Genomic DNA, 17,125 nt, shown 5'->3' on the forward strand with positions numbered 1-17,125 from the left:
TTCTTTGGATCTTTGCCGGCTCTCCAAACTTTGGAGAAAGGGATCTCTTCTTCCTTGTATCCCACTTTCTTGCATAAAGCTTTCCCATCGCTTTCGGGTGTAGACCCTTCTTCTTCTTTGATGCCGGTCACTCGCACATTGAGACGGCGAGCTTGTCGCATCTTCTCCTCTTCGATGGTTGTGTGTACGATGAGTACTTCATCTTTTTGGGCTTCCTCTCTTGCTACCTTCTTGATGTTCTTTTTGACTACTTCGACCCATCCTTCTTTGGTGGCCTCTAATTTGTCCTCAATGCTTGCGGTGAGGGCTTTGGTGATCTCCTCCTTGAGGGCTTCCTTAGCCTCCCCTTTAATCTCTCCTTCCTCGGGGGTGAGGGATGTGAGGGAAGCATGAAGGAGATCGATTTGTGCCTTCATCTCTTCTTGCTCTTTCCTCCATCTCTCCCTCTCCTTCTCGTTCTCCCGTTCCCTTCTCTCCTTCTCCTCTTTGAGATTTTGGATTTCCGCTCTCATGTCCTCCTTCTCTTCGTTCCATAGCTTGATGAAGTTGGCTTTCTCCTCCTTCCATATTTCTCTCTCCATCCGCCATTCCTTCATGTCCTTCTCCAATTGTGCAAGCCTCTTATTCGTGAGCATGAAGGACGTTGTCTTCTTTGTCGGTGTCGGCGTCTTGATGATGGGGGAAGACATGGTTGGTTTCGTAGCTACCCTCTCTTCATATTGTGAAGAAGAGGGGAAGAGAACACTCAGCTTGTGTGTATGCAGGGGGCAGCGGGCAGGGGATGGGGATGGGGTGTGTGTTTTCACTTGACGTGCAGGGAGCAGCGCAGCGCGCAGGAGGGAGCAGCCCACAGGGGTAGCGTGCAGGGGTGGGGCAGCGCGCAGAGGAGGCAGCGCGCAGGAGGGAGCCACGCGCAGGGAGCAGCGCGCAGGGGAGGCAGCGCGCAGGAGAGAGAGAGGCGCAGCGCGCAGGAGGGAGCAGCCCACAGGGGTAGCGTGCAGGGGTGGGGCAGCGCGCAGAGGAGGCAGCGCGCAGGAGGGAGCCACGCGCAGAGAGAGAGAGAGAGAGAGAGAGAGAGAGAGAGAGAGAGAGAGAGAGAGAGAGAGAGAGGGAATTCAATTGTAGCAAGACTCATTAATTTGAATTAGCGACCTGATTTTCACCATATCCGACTACCAGAGAGAGAGAGAGAGAGAGAGAGAGAGAGAGAGAGAGAGGGGGGGGGGGGGGGGGGGGGGGGGGGGGGGGGCAGATCACTCGAATGTCTTCTGTGTATGAGATATTAGGGCATGATTAGTATGTGTTTGAGGCTGTTTCTACTTGATCTCATTCATACTTCATAGACAGGTTTTGTGTATGATTGACAGCCAATAGCTATCATGCTTCTTGATTTTGAGAAGGTTTATGAAAGAACTCATTGGGGTTTCCTGGAGGCACTATGCAAAGGATGAGCATCCCCTTGCAATGGATTTGAGGAGGACTTGTGTCACATTGTACGGCTTCCAGTTCTATCACAATTAGAGGTCACATTGGACGGAGATTTCATCTGTGTTGCTATGTTCGGGAGGGATGCCCCTTGTCAGCCCTCCTTGTCAGCTTACTTGTTTCTGTTCTTTGCTGAGGCCATGCCACTCTTCTTGCGAGGCAGGACACTTTAGTTGGGAGGTCTTGCCATACCATTTGGATGGATCACGAGATTTGTTGGTTCAGTAGTATTCAAATGAGACTTTGCTCTTTGCACGTTATGACACTGTTAGGTGGAGCGGAACTGATTGATTGTTATAGCTCAGGATGAGTGCTCAGTACGTACACAAGGTTCCTTTTACTTTAATGAGAGAGATGTGCAATACACAAAGAGAGAGAGAAGAGAATGATATTGTGAGTGATAGAGAGAAAGAAGACTTAGCAATAGATAGGGTCCCAGGGCGCGCCCCCCCCCCCCCCCCCCCCCCCCCAAAAAAAAAAAAAACTCTATTGCTAGAGTCTTTCGATTGCACAAATGCTAATACAATGGATCTAGATGCTCAAATGCTGATGGGATGATGTAGCGGGTGCGTGGACTCCACGGTACAGAAGACACTAGTGGTGCTGACTTGGATCTGCAACTTCTGGCGAGGCTATGGGAAATCGCTGACGTTGTTTATGGCTGAAATCTGCAAGGTGCTGAGATACTCCAAAAACACTAGAGGAACTAGTGCTTGATGGCTTAAAATACTAACACTTGAGTATCTGTTGGGATGCTGATGGATCTGGTGGCTGTAGGCTGAAAACGCTAGGTTGATCTCAAATACTGCTATGCTCGCTGCTGCTGCACGCTCCCCCCCTTGCGCCATCGCTACCCCTCACCCCCGTTCTCTCTCTCGCCCTCGCGGTGCCCCCAGCCCCCCCCCCCCCAGCGCTGCTCCCCCCCTCGCCCTCGCGCTGCATCCCCTGCCCCCTCTCGCCTTCGCGCTGTTTCCCCACCCAGCCCAGCCCGCCACCTACTGCCTGTCGCCCTCCCCCCTAGCCCGCCCGCTGCCCCCCCCATTCCTTGGCTGTTTTCTCCCCCCCCCCCCTCGCAGCCTTCTGTACCCGTGCTCGCCTCTTTTTCCTTCCCTCCCCCCCCCCCTGTCCGCATTATCCCTGAAGGGTTTTCTGCGCCTGGCTTTGCAACACTTTTTCTTCGGACAAGTGTTTGGCGTACTCGGTTGCATATTGTTCTTCTCCGTCCGCTTCTTCGACTCAGCAGTAGATATAGATGGAGGCTCCAGCTCCGCCACAGAGGGACTCGCTTGAAGCCCCCTCGCCCGACCCCGCTGAGCCCACCATTCGACTTGTTCTTTCGCCGACAGAGCAAGCGAGCCTTGCCGCAGAGGTAGAGCGCTTGCAGGCGACTTCTGTCATCTGCAAGGTTCTCGGCACCCGTCCTAGCAGAGGAGAGTTGCGAGACCTTCTCCAGGCCCGCCTTCTCGCAGAGGTGGGCAAGATTTTGGATGTCCAGATCCTCGGGCGGGGGTACTACCAGATCGAGTTCGAGACTTCCGAGATGGCCTCCAAGGGCATAGCTATGAGTCCACTGGCTATTTGAGCATCACGTGCCCACTTTCGACAGTGGCGACATGGTTTTGACCCGACTTCGGATGTGCTAGTAGACGAGGCAGACATCCCCATCTCAGTCTGCTTTCCGGGTTTACGGAGGGAGTACCTTCCACTTCTCTCCAGGATTGGCTCCGCCATCGGGACTGTTCTAGAGACACCTCGTACGGTAGCATCAGTAGCTGCCAAGGCGGCCGGCATCCCTTCAGTTCGAGTTTTGGTTAGAGATACCCACACGCTCCCGAAGGTCATCCTTTTGCCTCGTGTGAGTGGGGGTTGGTTCAGACAGAGTGTGGAGTACTCGGGTCTCCCTAACCAGTGCTTCATTTGCAGACAGATGGGCCACCTAGCGAAGGCCTGTCCACGGAGGAGGCCACGACCTGCACCTCAGCCTCAGCCCCAGCCTGCCAAGGCTGGGCCGCAGCCTTAGCCAGCGACAGCGCATAGATTCTGAGCCACCCTCCGAGCCTGGGGCTCTAGCGGAGGAGGGGTGGCAGCAGGCCCGTGGCCGTCGATGCCAGGGGCCACAGCGACAGCCTGACACTCAGGTGCCTACTCAGCAGCAGTGGGTTCCCACGGGGAACCGCTTTGGTCCTCTTGAGCAGGAGGAGCCCCCTACGCCAGCCTCCACTTCCGCTTCACCCTCGCCAGCCCCCCACCTTCAGATTTCCCCTCTTCCTCCTCATCCCCTCCCCCGCCCTCTGCTCCCGCCCACTCCCCACCTCGCCCCCCTGTCTCTATCGCCCCTCCCCGCTTCTCTTCTCCTCTGTCCCCCCCCCCCCCCCCCCCCCCCCCCCCCCCCCCCCCCCCCCCCCCCCCCCCCCCCCCCCCCCCCCCAGCTCCTTCTCCCCTCCTCCTGCTTCAGTACCACAGTCGACTCAGGAGATTGGTCCCTCGCCGGCGGCTAGGAGATCTCTTGGCAACGCTTTTGCCACGAGTCGCCTAGCGAGAGAGGGTCAGCCCTTCTTGCGCCCCCCTCTGCAGATTCAGACATCTTCCCTTGCAGCTATTCTCGTGGTCTGACGAGCATTGACCTCCGATGTCGCTGGGACTTCTTCGATTACGGATTCACTCGCTTTCTCGGCGATTCCGCAGCAGACCACGAAGGAGCCTGCTTCAGGGTCCACGCTCTGTTCCTCGCCGCTAGGGGGACAGAGGCCTTGGGACTCAGCAGTTGGTTTCTCCTTTCCCCTCTGTGGTAGGACCGAGACAGAGTGGTCCCTCGACTCAGTGGTGGGATGGTTGCATACACAGGTTCTCGAGTTCTCTCATCACATGGGAGAACTTGGAGTTACAGATTTGCTACAGACTTTGTGGCCACTGGCCAAGTTTGCGGTGACACCCCCAGACTCAGCAGGATGTAGGCACATTGTGGTGTACTTTTTTGCTGATACGCAGTGTTTGCCTTGCTATGTATACATACATGAGGACTCCTGGACAGAGGAGGTTGCTCTACGCACGGCTCGCTCTGCTTGGGCTTGGGCCAGACACTCACTACAGGCTCGCCTATCTAGAGGACGCTCGGATGCGGATTACTCCCCATCCAAGCCTGCCTCGAAGATATTCGTCTTGCTGCTGCGGCAACATCTGTTCTCTCTCGCTCCCCATGAGGATCGTCTCGTGGAACGTGCAGGGATTAGGTGGGCCCCAGTTTCAGCGACAGCGGGGCTGATTGCGTCAGGAGCTTCAGCGTTGCCTTGTGGGAGGAGAGATTGATCTCCTTATGCTTCAGGAGCACCATTTGTCTGCGAGCCGCATTCGGCGATGTGGTCAGATTTTGCGTGGATGTTATGATACCTTTTGGTCAGCTGCTTTTGGACCTGGAGGCATCCAAGGTGGGGTATGTATGACTATTGCGGACTCATTGCATTAGGCCATTGTGGGCAGAGGGATTATTGTGCTAGGCAGGGCTCAGTGGATCACTTTGCAGGTTCAGGGTGGCCTTGTGGGCTTCCTGAACATCTACGCGCCCAATGTGGCGAGTGCTCGTGCAGAGTTTTGGTCATAGATTGTTGAGTCTTTGCCACAGGTTGACCATTGGTGTGTAGGAGGGGACTTCAACATGTTGGAGGACCCCTCTGACAGGATCGGAGGCAGCCATGCTACTGTGCATGGAGTCGAGTTAGCAGCTTGGGAGTGGTTGTGTATGACTTTGAGGGTCTCGGATACATGGCAACATTCTGGCTTTGTGAGGCCTCCAGAGAGTCTTGCCTTCTCTAGATCGGACCGCAGAGTGGGAGGAGTGAATCTATCGCGGATAGATCGCTTCTACACTAGTGACCACTTCAGTGACTTGGGGGGATCAGTGGGCATCCTGGCAGGGACATCCTTCTCGGACCATGCACCAGTGATCCTCACAGTGGGAGACAGGCAGAGGAGTGGGAGCACGATGCTTCGCATCCCAGAGCGGGTCTTGTTGGACTCAACACTCAGAGAAAGGGTAGAGGCTCTTTGGACAGACGGCATGGACAGCCAGGCTCTACCGGCAGACAGAGTGGCCTTAGGCCTAGCTCAGCTTAGCCACTTTTTTCTCCAGGAGTCTTTGGCTCGACAGGCTGCAGCGAGAGAGGAGGAGCAGCGTCTCAGACGAGGCATTGCTTCACTACAGAGGATGCAGGATCAGCATCCAGACAGTCCATGGTTGGAGGAGCAGTTACAGCAGGCTCGACAGGAGCTTGCTTGCACAGAGGAGAGGCGCCATGAGTTTGCCTTTCACCGACAGGCATCTCAGTGGACTCGGGTAGGTGACAGAGTGACATGTGCTTTTTTTGAGACAGTGGGACCTCGACACTCGCATGCCAAGGTCAATCAGCTGAGGAGACCCGATAGGTCAGTTGTTTGTGATCCGGAGGATATGCGTGCAGTTGCTACTGACTTTTACCACGAGCTACTGTCGGTTGAGCCCCAGTCAGAGAGACAGGATGCATGCAGGGAGCAGGTTTGGGCGCAGATGCCTTGTCTTGTGACTGAGGAGATGCGCTAGAGGTTAGAGATACCTCTTCAGCTTGAGGAGCTGCACACGGCTCTTAGGGCCCTTCCTCGTGGTAGCTGTCCAGGTGAGGATGGGCTGACTCCCAGCTTCTTCTTGGAGTATTGGGACTTGCTTGGCCCAAATCTTTGTAGTGCCTTTCAGTACATTCTGCACACAGGAGTGATGCCGGATAGCATGAGTGAGGGCCTGATTTACCTCATTCCAAAGGTGGGTGGCTCCTTGGATGAGATTCGACAGTGGCGCCCCATCACCATCCTCAACTTAGCCTACAAAATTCTTGCCAAGGCTCTGAGTTTGAGGATTCAGCCACTTTTGGAGAGCCTTATACATGGGACTCAGACAGGTTTTGTCAAGGAACGCAGTATCCTTGACAACATCTTCACTTTCTGGGAGGCTTCTGCCCTGGCACGTCTCCGTGGGGAGGACCTTGTGATTCTTCTTCTCGATTTTGAGAAGGCATACGATAGAGTTGACTGGGACTTTCTAGAGGGCACGCTTCGCAGGATGGGCTTTTCAGATGCTTGGATCAGAGGGGTGTCAGCTTTGTACAGACAGGCTCACAGTCAGGTGCTTTTGGCAGGAGGTAGAGGTGAGCGCTTCATGCTCACACGATCGGTCAGACAGGGTTGTCCTCTTGCCCCCTTTCTCTTTCTGTTCTATGCGGAGGCGATGAGCAGATTTTTGGTGTCACAGCAGGTTGGTTTGAGGGGCTTAGCACTCCCTATACGGGGAGATGAGCTTCTGGACGCTGAGTTTGTCGACAACTCAGCCTTGTACTTAGAGGGCCAGGAGGCCAATTTACACAGGTGTGGGCAGGCTCTGGAGACCTTCTGCTGTGCATCGGGCGCACTGATCAATTGGAGAAAGACAGTGGCTTTCTCGGTTGGCAGTGCTCCTGTGCCAGAGTGGATGCCAGGAGAGGGTTTCAGGTGGATTCCTCCAGGGACTGCAGTTCGATACTTGGGTTGTCAGGTTGGTTTGGATTTGTCCCCCGAGCAGCAGATTGCTCCTCTTCTCCTTTCCATCAGGAGAAAGCTGTTACATTGGAGCTCAGCACGACTTTCGCTGGCTGGTAGAGTAGTAGTTGCCAACCAGGTGTTGTTGGCAACTATGTGGTACATCACTTCTTGCTGGATCTTCTCGAGTTCTTGTATCAGCCAGGTAGAGAGACTGATTAGGAACTTCCTTTGGTCAGGTCGTGACACTCAGATTGCCCGAGCCAAGGTGGCTTGGTCGGTCATCACACTTCCTTGTTCTCAGGGAGGGCTTGGGATCATTGATCCAGCACAGCAGAGCAGAGCCCTTCTTGGGAAGTTCTTCGTCAGAGGACTTCTTCCAGGCGAGGAGCCTTGGAAAGAGTTCTTGCTTCAGAGGCTTCGTGCCAGGGTGCCTCAGTCAGGAGGCCCTTGGCAACCTTCGAACAGATGGATCTTTACAGAGTTGCGCCGAGTTGGTTTGAGCAGGAGACTGGAGGACCGATTCGCTGTGAGTTTGCTTCGTTCTTGGGAGCTCTTACGGCATGGCCTAGAGCAGAGACAACCGACATGCACGGAGGAGCGCCTACGATAGCCCCTCGTCTGGAACCCCATGGTTAGCACTCAGAGAGGCCACTTGGTTGGGAGTAGGCCTCATGTTTCTTGGGGTCCCATGGCAGCAGGTCCAGCGCGCTCTCTAGGTGACTGGCTAGAGTTCACAGGTTTGTCAGAGGAGGTGCAGGCTGTCCAGCTACAGGGCATCAGAGGGGTTCAGAGCATGTGTCAAGACATCTCAGAGTCAGTTCCAGCTGAGTGGCTCACGCCTCTCGAGCGAGTAGCACCCCGATGGATGGGAGCCTTCACACGACTGGAGGTTCTCATCTCAGTCAGGGCTTGTTCAGAGACTGTCCCAGCCCTGTTCTTCGAGCTTCAGGGTGGGGGACGATTACAGTGAGTTGCAGTAGAGGCCCCGCAGGTAGCAGAGTGCTGTTTCCAGAGGATCCGAGTTGTGGGCATCTGTGGGAGGACATGCATCATAGACCCTGACCCAGCAGTTCTTGAGACAGGACACTGGAGGCTATTGGCTTGGGAGTGCTGTCCACTGGCACGAGTACAATGGGATCCTGGTGAGTGGCCATGGAGGGACCCCTTCTCTTCTGCAGACCGCCCAGGAGTCCCTTTCTTTCAGTACACTGTTCGGCTTGGACGTCATATACTTGCAGCGTAGAGAGAGGCCCGCCCCGCTGCAACACGTCATTGGCAGGAGGAGGGCCTCACAGTTGAGTTCTTGGCAGCTTTTTGGCAGAGGTTGTGGGACTCCAGACAGCCGAGGCGCGTCACTTTGTTCCAGTGGTTGGTTGCACACAGAGCCACAACAGTTGGGAGCTGGCTTGTGCATAGTGGTCTCTCGGCTGCATGTACAGCCTGTGACCAATTGGTGGAGAGTCAGCGTCACTGTCTTTGGGACTGTCCCTCGGCCCAGCAGGTGTGGCTACGAGTTCTTCGGCTGATGCCTGCCCTCTCCATGGCTCGCGTGTACACTTGGGGGGTAGCGGCTTGGTCCACCCTCACGGGCCCGGCACTTTAGTTTGAGCTATCTTCCACCAGCAGGATGATAGTGATACAGGGGGGGCGACCTACACTCCAGCTTGCTACAGATCTTACTCCACAGGAGTGGAGCAGTGAGAGAGAGGAGTGTTGGGAGCTCATCAGCGGCTTAGCTCTCTGGTTCATCTGGCGGGCCCGCTGTTTCCGCATCTTTGAGGCTCGCTCTGTGCCACCAGCAGAGACTGTTCGTGACTTTTGGCTAGAGCTGATCCATACTCTCAGAGGACAGCTTGAGGGACTACATGGCAGCTCCGACCGCATGCGGGAGCGCCGAGAGGCTTTCCTTCGACTTTGGCACCCTGGGCCTTTCTACACCATGGTCCAGGGGGTGCTCAGATGGCACTACTGTCCACCTGTGTGGCTCTTCCCTCCTCCCATCTCTTGATTTAGCCCCATTGTATATATGCTGTTTTTTCATTGGGAGAGTCTCCCCATCATGCTTGTTGTAGCCCTCTCCTGCAGAGGTGGATGTAGCCCTATGGGCAGTTTTCATTAACTAATAGAAGGATCTTTTTCTCGGAAAAAAAAAAAAACGCTAGGTTGAGGATGGGTCTACTGCTGGAGATGGTGATGAAAACGTTGATGGCTGATGTTAGGCAAAAATGCCAAGGGTATTGCTGCCCATGGTGGGTACTGGTTCTATCTGATGATCTAGGAGTGAACCAAGGGGTCTCTTACATAGGATAGGGAGTCTAGGTCGAGCAATGCAAAGAGGTTAGACTGATGTCCCCATGACTTTGCTTATATATGTCACTTATTAATAATGTCCACTTGTTACCAATAAGAGGTGCTGCATATGCAGATGACTACCTAGGCCAGATACTAAAGTACTAAATGCGACCACTTCTTAGTGCCTACACCTAGTAGACACCGGTGGTGATCCTGTGCAATAAGAGGGTATGCATCTACCAAAACCTGGACATGCACATCGTGTGAACAGGCTCACAAAGGTGCCATAAGACTTTCTAGGCTGTCCTAAACCCTAGAAGTAGAAGTTACAGCTTGTTGTCTATATGCACATAGGGTTAAGACGTGTACGTGATATCCCCCCCTTTTTAAGGTGAGGTATTGGTACCGAGGTGCATGGCTTCTTTGCAGTCTGCTGTTGGGTTAAAGGCCCAAATGGCCCCCCATTTTAAAGGTTACTAATCTTTGGCCAAGTTCAATGTGAACTTGGCCACTAACTTATTAAATTGGTCCTTATACAAATAATAAAGGGATAGTGAGTTTTTATCAACTCACTCACTTATCCCCTTGAAACTTACGAGCGCTCTCTCTCTCTCTCTCTGCTCCATCGTTTTGCTAGCGCCCCCTTCCTGCAACACAGCGCCTTCTCTACAAAGCACACACCCCGCATACTCTCGCGTGCTCTTTCACTTGCGCACACCGCCGCGTGCTCATCAACTGGTATCAGAGCCCAATTAGGGTTTGCTCCCAAACCTGCAAACGCTGAATTTCAGCCAAGAAGGTCAACTTTCACACGAGATTTTGCAATTTCGTCGCCAAAGGACTCGTCCTCAGACACTAGAGAGCTCTCGGCAACCCAAATTGGCCCAAAACAGGCTGAAATTAGGTAAAAAACAGCAAATTACAGGTTATGACAGCAAAATACAGGTTTTGCAAATGATGTATTAAGGTGTGGGAATACTTTTGCTAAGTCCCCGCTACCTGCAAACATTGAAATTGCCGAAAAACAAGCCCTAAAACAGGTGTTTTATGCAAATTTTAGATTTACGCAGGTTTTTGCAAGTGTTTGTATGGTGCTATTACATTCGGGAAAGTGCAAATTGATGCAATCGCACATTTGACAAATTTTGGCAATGTATGACCATTTGTGGCTCAATTTCATGCAATTTTGATGCTACAAATTGGGGCTTTTGCCCTTACATGCTTCTAAAGCTTGCGTATTAGCCTTATGTATGTTCTGTGAGGCTAAAAACAACAAAATTTGTTGTTTTCGAGCACAAATTCGCTCGCTGAAATTTCCTGCGCATAAATTTCAGAAATTGATTTTTGTGTCCAAATCGACCTATTTTGCTCCAAATTGTTCCTGTGACCATTTGGAGCTGTAGTGCACATCTCTGTGAGGCTATACTCCAATTTTTGTGCATTTTGCCCAAAAATTCAGTGTATTATTCCTCTTATTTCGTGCAACTATGGCCTCATCTTCTTCGGATGTGAAGAACCTCTTCGAGATTAAGAGGTTCGATGGAACAGATTTTGATCTTTGGAAAGACAGGATTCAGGGAATCCTATTTCTTAAGGATTGCGATGGGGCACTTGAACAGGTAAAGCCCCAGAATATGATGGATGAAGCATGGGTTAGCATGAACAGGAAGGCCGTTACATACATTAAAATGGCCATGACCGATGAGACCATCATTGATGTGAAATTTCTCACAACCGCTTTTGATGTGTGGGAGAAGTTAAAGGGAATGTATGAAAATACAACGCCTGTCAACCAGGTACACTTGATGCGAAAACTTGTTGGCATGCAACTAGATGAGTCCAAGAGCGCAGTTGAGCACTTGTCATTGTTTGCAGGTACTTTGTCGCAGTTACAGGATTCTGGCTTGCCCCCTTTTGATGATAAGCTGAAAGCTATCTTCTTGCTTATGAGCTTTACCTGAGTCATGGGAAACTTTGGTGGTTTTGTTGTCCAATAACCCCAATTTGACCTTTGATGGTGTTAGGGGTTCTATCTTGAATGAAGAAACTAGGAGGAAAGCAAGTGGAGAGGGAGGCAGCTCTGTCAACATGGTTAGAGGCAAGACAAAAAAGAAGAATGCTTATGCACAAAGGAGTAAGAGTAAGAGTAAAGAAAGGGGAAATGCCAGCAAAGGCAAGGGTGATGTGACTTGCTATCAATGTGGCAGGAAAGGTCACAAGAAACCTGATTGCAGGTACTATAAAGCTGAGTTAGAAAGGAAAAAGAATGGCGGAGACAAAAAGAAAGAGAAGAAGAAAGGCAAGGCAGATGCACAGGATAGCTCAAAGGACAAAGAGAAGGCCAATGTGGCTTCTAGTGTCGTGATTGAGGAGCTGTCAGATGTAGAGGACATCTTGAGTGCCACTTTGTCAGATGATGATGCTTATGACTTTGATGCCTCTCTAAATGTTCATTCACAGGACATGCAGATCACCAAGAGTTATCTTATTGATGCTTTGTTGACTGTCAATGATGCATTGTCCCAGACTTGGATTGTTGATTCCTGTGCTTCATTTTATGTGACTCCTATCAAGGAGTGTTTCTCTACTTTTGAGTGGACTGAAGCATGTGAAGAATCCTTCATGAAGCTTAAGCAAACTCTCACCTCAGCTCCAATATTGAAAGCACCAAATTGGAGTAAGACATTCCACATACATGTAGATGCTTCCAATTTTGCCATAGGTTGTATACTAGCTCAACCAGGAGATGGGAAAATCGATTTTCCTATTTCTTATGCTAGCCGACAATTGAACATGGCAGAAAAGAATTACACTACCACAGAAAGGGAAGGATTAGGAATGATCTATGCCGTTAAAAAGTATAGACATTACCTATTAGCCAACATGTTTGTGTTCTTTGACTACCAAGCTTTGTTGTACTTGGTCAACAAGCCATGCAGCATAGGAAGAATACTGAGATGGTTCATCATTCTTTTGGAATTTGATTTCACTGTGGTTGTAAAAAAGGGCACTACACATCAAAGAGCAGATCATTTGTCAAGGATTGTTTCAAGAGAATCACCTAAATGGATAGATGATGATACCAGATGCCTATTTGTTCTCCGTGGAAATGATACCTCGATGGTCGGAAAACATGGTATCATTGATGACAATAGCTCTAGTGAATTCACAAATACCACTTCCCATTACAATTGGATTAATCAAGCAATTGGCTATGTATCAATTACTAGCTGGTAGGCTATACAAAAAGAATCAAGATGGAATATTGCTCTTATGCATTAATCTTGAAGAGAAAAACCAGTACCTAAGTCAAGCACATATTACCATAGTGGGACTTCACTTTGCGGAAGACCAAACTATACAATGAATTTTGAGACTTGGAGTATTTTGGTCGACTACGAGGAGTGATGTTCTCTTTTTTGTAAAGGATTGTCCTCAATGTAAAAAACAAACACTCATACCTCACGTAACATTGTTTCAAATGTCACATGTTCCTAAGTGGAGTAACTATCTAGTTACTTACTTATCAAAACAAACATTTCGTGAGGATATGAGTAAATGTTGTCAAAGAGCAATTGCAACTAAAGCAAGAGACTATGCTCTTATTGGAAACCAACTGTATCGGAGAGGTAAGGATCAACATTTGCGTCTTTGTGAAAATGAAGACGAATATATTCCAATTATAGAATAAGCACATGCTGGATTAGCTGGAGGTCACTTTTCTAGTGAGACCACCGCAAGAGCAATCTTGATGGCGGGCATATGGTGGCCAACACTTTTTGCAAATGCCAAAGAATATTTTCAAAGGTGTGATGCTTGTCAACGAGCAAAAATGCCAACACGTGTAGATAGCATGTCCTTAAGACCAATGGTGGGAGCTAGAGTTTTCACAAAATGGGGTATAGACTTTGTTGGGCCAATACAGCCACCTGCTTATAGAACCCAAGCTCAATATATCATTGTAGCTACGGACTATTTGACCAAGTGGACTGAGGCTAAAGAAACTCAAAAGAATGATGCCAGAACCACTGCTGCATTCTTGTATGAGTATGTATTTACGAGATATGGACTGCCAATAGAAGTTGTCAGTGATCGGGGAACTCATTTCCTTAATGAGGTAATCGAGTATTTCTTAATGAGAAAGACTAGAAGTTTTAGAAAAGCTAGATGAGCAAAGGCTAATAGCTGTAGCTCACATCTACGCACAAACAATCATGCATGTTCCATTGAGGGTATTTGTACTGTGCATCTCTCCATAGATGGCACAAATGAGCTTGTCTTGCATGATGTTAGATATGTGCCGGGAATCAAGAAGAGTCTGCTTTTTGTTGGTCAGATGGATATGCATGGTTACAACATCTTGTTTGAGGATCATGGAAAATGACCAAAGGCTCAAGGCTGATTGTAAAGGGCACAAAGAAAGGGACACTTTACTGCATGCCTTTGCCCTTGCCCCCTGCCCTGAGCTTCACCTTGTTTTCCTTGTCCCCACCTCCACCTCTTCGGCTTGCTCTGAGTTGGTGCCTCGCGACGTGTACCATTCTATAGGGGTGTGTGTGTGTGTATGTTTTCCCTTAGTTCGGGCTTTGTTCGTAGGTCGGTATATGTCTCTGTCTGCTTGCATGTCAGTTCTTCGAGTGTGTGTGTCGAGAATGTATGTTGTGTGTTTGTGTGCTGCTTTTGTGTGTTGTGCGTGCAAGCTTGGCTTGCGGTGCGCTTCTGCTGATGAATAGGCGGTATAGTTTGAGCTCCTGTGCCGCCTCAAAGGCTCGCCGCTTTCGGCGTGTGAGTGTCTGCATCTGACGCTTGGCCTCTCGATCAATGATCGCCCCGAGAGTCCGTTGCGCTTGCAGCTGGCGGTAAAGGTCTCTGCATTCCTCATCATACCAGCTGTTCTGTGGCATAGTCCTTGGAGGGTGGGGTATGGCTTGTGTGGGTGGTGTACGGGAAAGAGCTAATGGCCGATGTCTGAAGGAAGGATGTGATGTGGGATGTGAGCACGGGTAGTGGTATAGAGGGGTGGAGTAAATGGAGTCCCTTCTCGACCTCTACCGAGTATAGGGGGCTAGCTCATGAGTGAAATGAATTGTGGTGTAAAAGGAGTCCCTTCTCAACCTCTACCGAGTATAGGGGGGCTAGCTCATGAGTGAAATGAATCCTGGTGTATGGGGGCGGTAAACCCCCCTGCCCCCCCACCCCCCGCGCGGGCTGTAACTCCACGTGGTATACATGTCAGCCCTCCTGAAGTGGGCCACTGGGCTATCCCGTTATAAATAACGAGACGGTGCTGAGAGCCTAATTTTAGCAAATGGTGGCCATATTCTGTGATGTGGGTCGTGTCTGCTAATCTTGCATGGTAGTCTCCTCCTGTGTGGCGTGCAGTGCCATCGGGTCCTCTATGTCGTATGTCTCACGCTGGTCACGACGTGTCTTGGTATTGAAGTCTCCCATAAGGAAAACTTCCCCCGATGTAGAGTACTCCATGATCTCATCTGATAGGCATGCATATGGGAATGGTCTGTCCTCCCCATGTCTCCCTGTCTCTGGAGTAGAAAATCTGGAGCAGTAGCAGTAAATGATCCTCTCCCGTGATAGTTCAAAGCGAATCCATGGGTAGCGGGCCTTCGGGTCCCGTGCTACAATTTGTATCCTGTTTTTGGAATCCCTGTCTAAAGAATATAGCCACCCCACCTGACCCTCGTGTAGTGTGTTGGTGAGTGCTCCCTCGATCTGAGGATTCACACTGAAAGTCGTGGATCTTCGGTAGACTCCATTCCGGGCTCTCATGTGTCTTTATCAGGAGAATGAGGTCCCGTCCTCTCATCACCTCCTCAAGTCTCTCTGGGTGTGTCCATAGATCCCCGTTGCAGTTCCAAACCGCAATGTGGTTCTCCTCATGTGTCTCATAGGCCGCGAGTCCCTATGGGATGGTCACCATCTCGGTATACCACCTTCTTCCCTTCTTTGCGAGCTTTTTTGACTCTAGGCATGCATGCATGGCGGTGGTCTTGTTGCATCTTTGTGAGGTCGTTGTCAAGGTAGATAGGTGGGCCTTTCTAGCCCTCTCAAGATGGCCCTCTTTCAGATGAATTAGGTTCGGGTACAAGGAAGACGAAGAGATACCCTTCTTCAAAGCTTGGAGAGCTGGCAAAGACCCACAGAAAAGAGCTCTCATCCTCCAATTCCACAGAGAGAGAGAGAGAGAGAGAGAGAGAGAGAGAGAGAGAGAGAGCGCATATCTGGGAATGGCAGGTGAATGGACTCAGAATGAATTACAGCAGCTGTCCAAGATGGTGCATGAGTCCATGCGCATGAATAGGTTGCTGGCAACCAAGAAAGACAAGTTGGACCACCGCATTGTATGCAGTAATGTTTTGTGCTTTTTTGGAGTCAAATTTTACATCTGGTTGCTCTATCTTCATGTTCTTATTGAGTTTGAGTTTTATTTGAAGCTCCGGGATAACATCACCTGGGAAAAGATAGCTGACACTATGGGTACTCATAGCCATGGGCCTTGTTGTAGCAAGTGGTACGTGCCCTCAAGAGTGTGCTCACAATATTGTTGTCCCAAGTTTGCAGTTGAAGTGTATTATGTGTGTCATTAGCTCTCTTTCTCAAGGTATGTTGCTCCAGGTACTACCATTTGCAATCATCGCTTGTTGCTGATGGGCAGTGGGCCAATCAAGACGATTTTCTGCTCTTGGAAAGGTGGGTAATTATTGGACTGTCAGTAGATTTTGAGAATTGTTAACTAATCAATTAAATTTTTATCTGTCTTCATGCAGCCTATTGGAATCTGGTGCATCTGCAGAGGAGGAAGTTGAGTGGGAAAACCTGCTAGAAGACAGGTAATGGGCCACAGCTCGAGCTTTTGTGATAGCTTACGATAAGAGAGATTAATTTCAATTCCGCAACTTCAAGTGTTTTTATTTGGGTTTGACAGGTCTGGTCAAGTGTGCATGACTCGATGGAAGCAAATGGTCAAGCATCTTGGTGAGAACCGGACCAGGCAGTTTCTCGACAAATTGGATATACTTGTACGCCGCTACGCACCAGAATTGCTAGAGACCTCTACAGAGGATAGTTTTAGTAAAGAGCTTCCCTTTGATACTGCCCAAGCCAGTTAAATATTCAATTATTCTTTACACCTCTAAATGTATTAGTATGTGGTCTCTTTGCACTGGTAACTTCAACAAAATAGCATATGTTTTTCAAGTGGGTTTACGGTTGTTAATGCTTTTCATGCCCTGCATACTATCTCATGTAGCTACTCTCATGTCATTTGCTCTCATGCGAATCCAGCAAATAGTCACTTGAACACCAGAAACTTTGAAAAGTGCCTAGAATTGAATGCACCAAGTAAGAGATACTTCTTGAGTGAGATTTTATATTATGGCTATTAGATCAATCGAGGGCGTTGGAGATTGTAAAGAAAATGTGGAAAACCAGCGGTGCGCGTGATTCAAGGTAAAAATTCACAAATGCTTTGCTTTACAGAAGTTTTATGTTGCCTAAAGGGTAATTTGTAGATAAGGTAACATGTTATTGGGAGCCCTTGGCTACGAAGGCCCAATTTCCTAAGAGCTTTGGCTGAGGGAGTGGAGTTCAATATCGACATTAGGGCAAATATCTTTTCACCCATGATGTTGTGGTACCAAGAGCAAAGCAATAAGGGCAAGAGCCTAATATGTGGCATGAGGGCTAGTGGTTCGCTTATAATACAATCTCGTAAATTTTGAAGGCTTCACATAGTGGATAGTGGATAATGACTCCTCAATTCTTGTGTAGAACTGCAAATTGATGGGCT

The 17,125-nt window shown here is 49.9% G+C and overlaps 1 protein-coding gene across 4 annotated transcripts in view; it reads left to right on the forward strand.

Annotated features, from left to right (window-relative positions):
* The window catches only part of LOC147455067 (uncharacterized), a 38,827-nt gene extending 22,259 nt beyond the window's left edge, over nucleotides 1-16,568 (forward strand). For all 4 annotated transcript variants that reach the window (XM_086513909.1, XM_086513906.1, XM_086513910.1 and 1 more), the window contains 5 exons: nucleotides 15,571-15,677; nucleotides 15,771-15,847; nucleotides 15,952-16,026; nucleotides 16,104-16,166; nucleotides 16,262-16,568. In XM_086513909.1, coding sequence (XP_086370035.1) covers nucleotides 15,571-15,677; nucleotides 15,771-15,847; nucleotides 15,952-16,026; nucleotides 16,104-16,166; nucleotides 16,262-16,445 — 506 coding nt within the window. In that variant the 3' untranslated portion in view covers nucleotides 16,446-16,568. The remainder of the gene's footprint in view (nucleotides 1-15,570; nucleotides 15,678-15,770; nucleotides 15,848-15,951; nucleotides 16,027-16,103; nucleotides 16,167-16,261) is intronic.
* Nucleotides 16,569-17,125: the final 557 nt, after the last annotated feature.

Source organism: Adiantum capillus-veneris, chromosome 6 (assembly GCF_014529385.1).
Source record: "Adiantum capillus-veneris isolate H3 chromosome 6, ASM1452938v2, whole genome shotgun sequence".
NCBI classification, from domain to species: Eukaryota; Viridiplantae; Streptophyta; class Polypodiopsida; order Polypodiales; family Pteridaceae; genus Adiantum; species Adiantum capillus-veneris.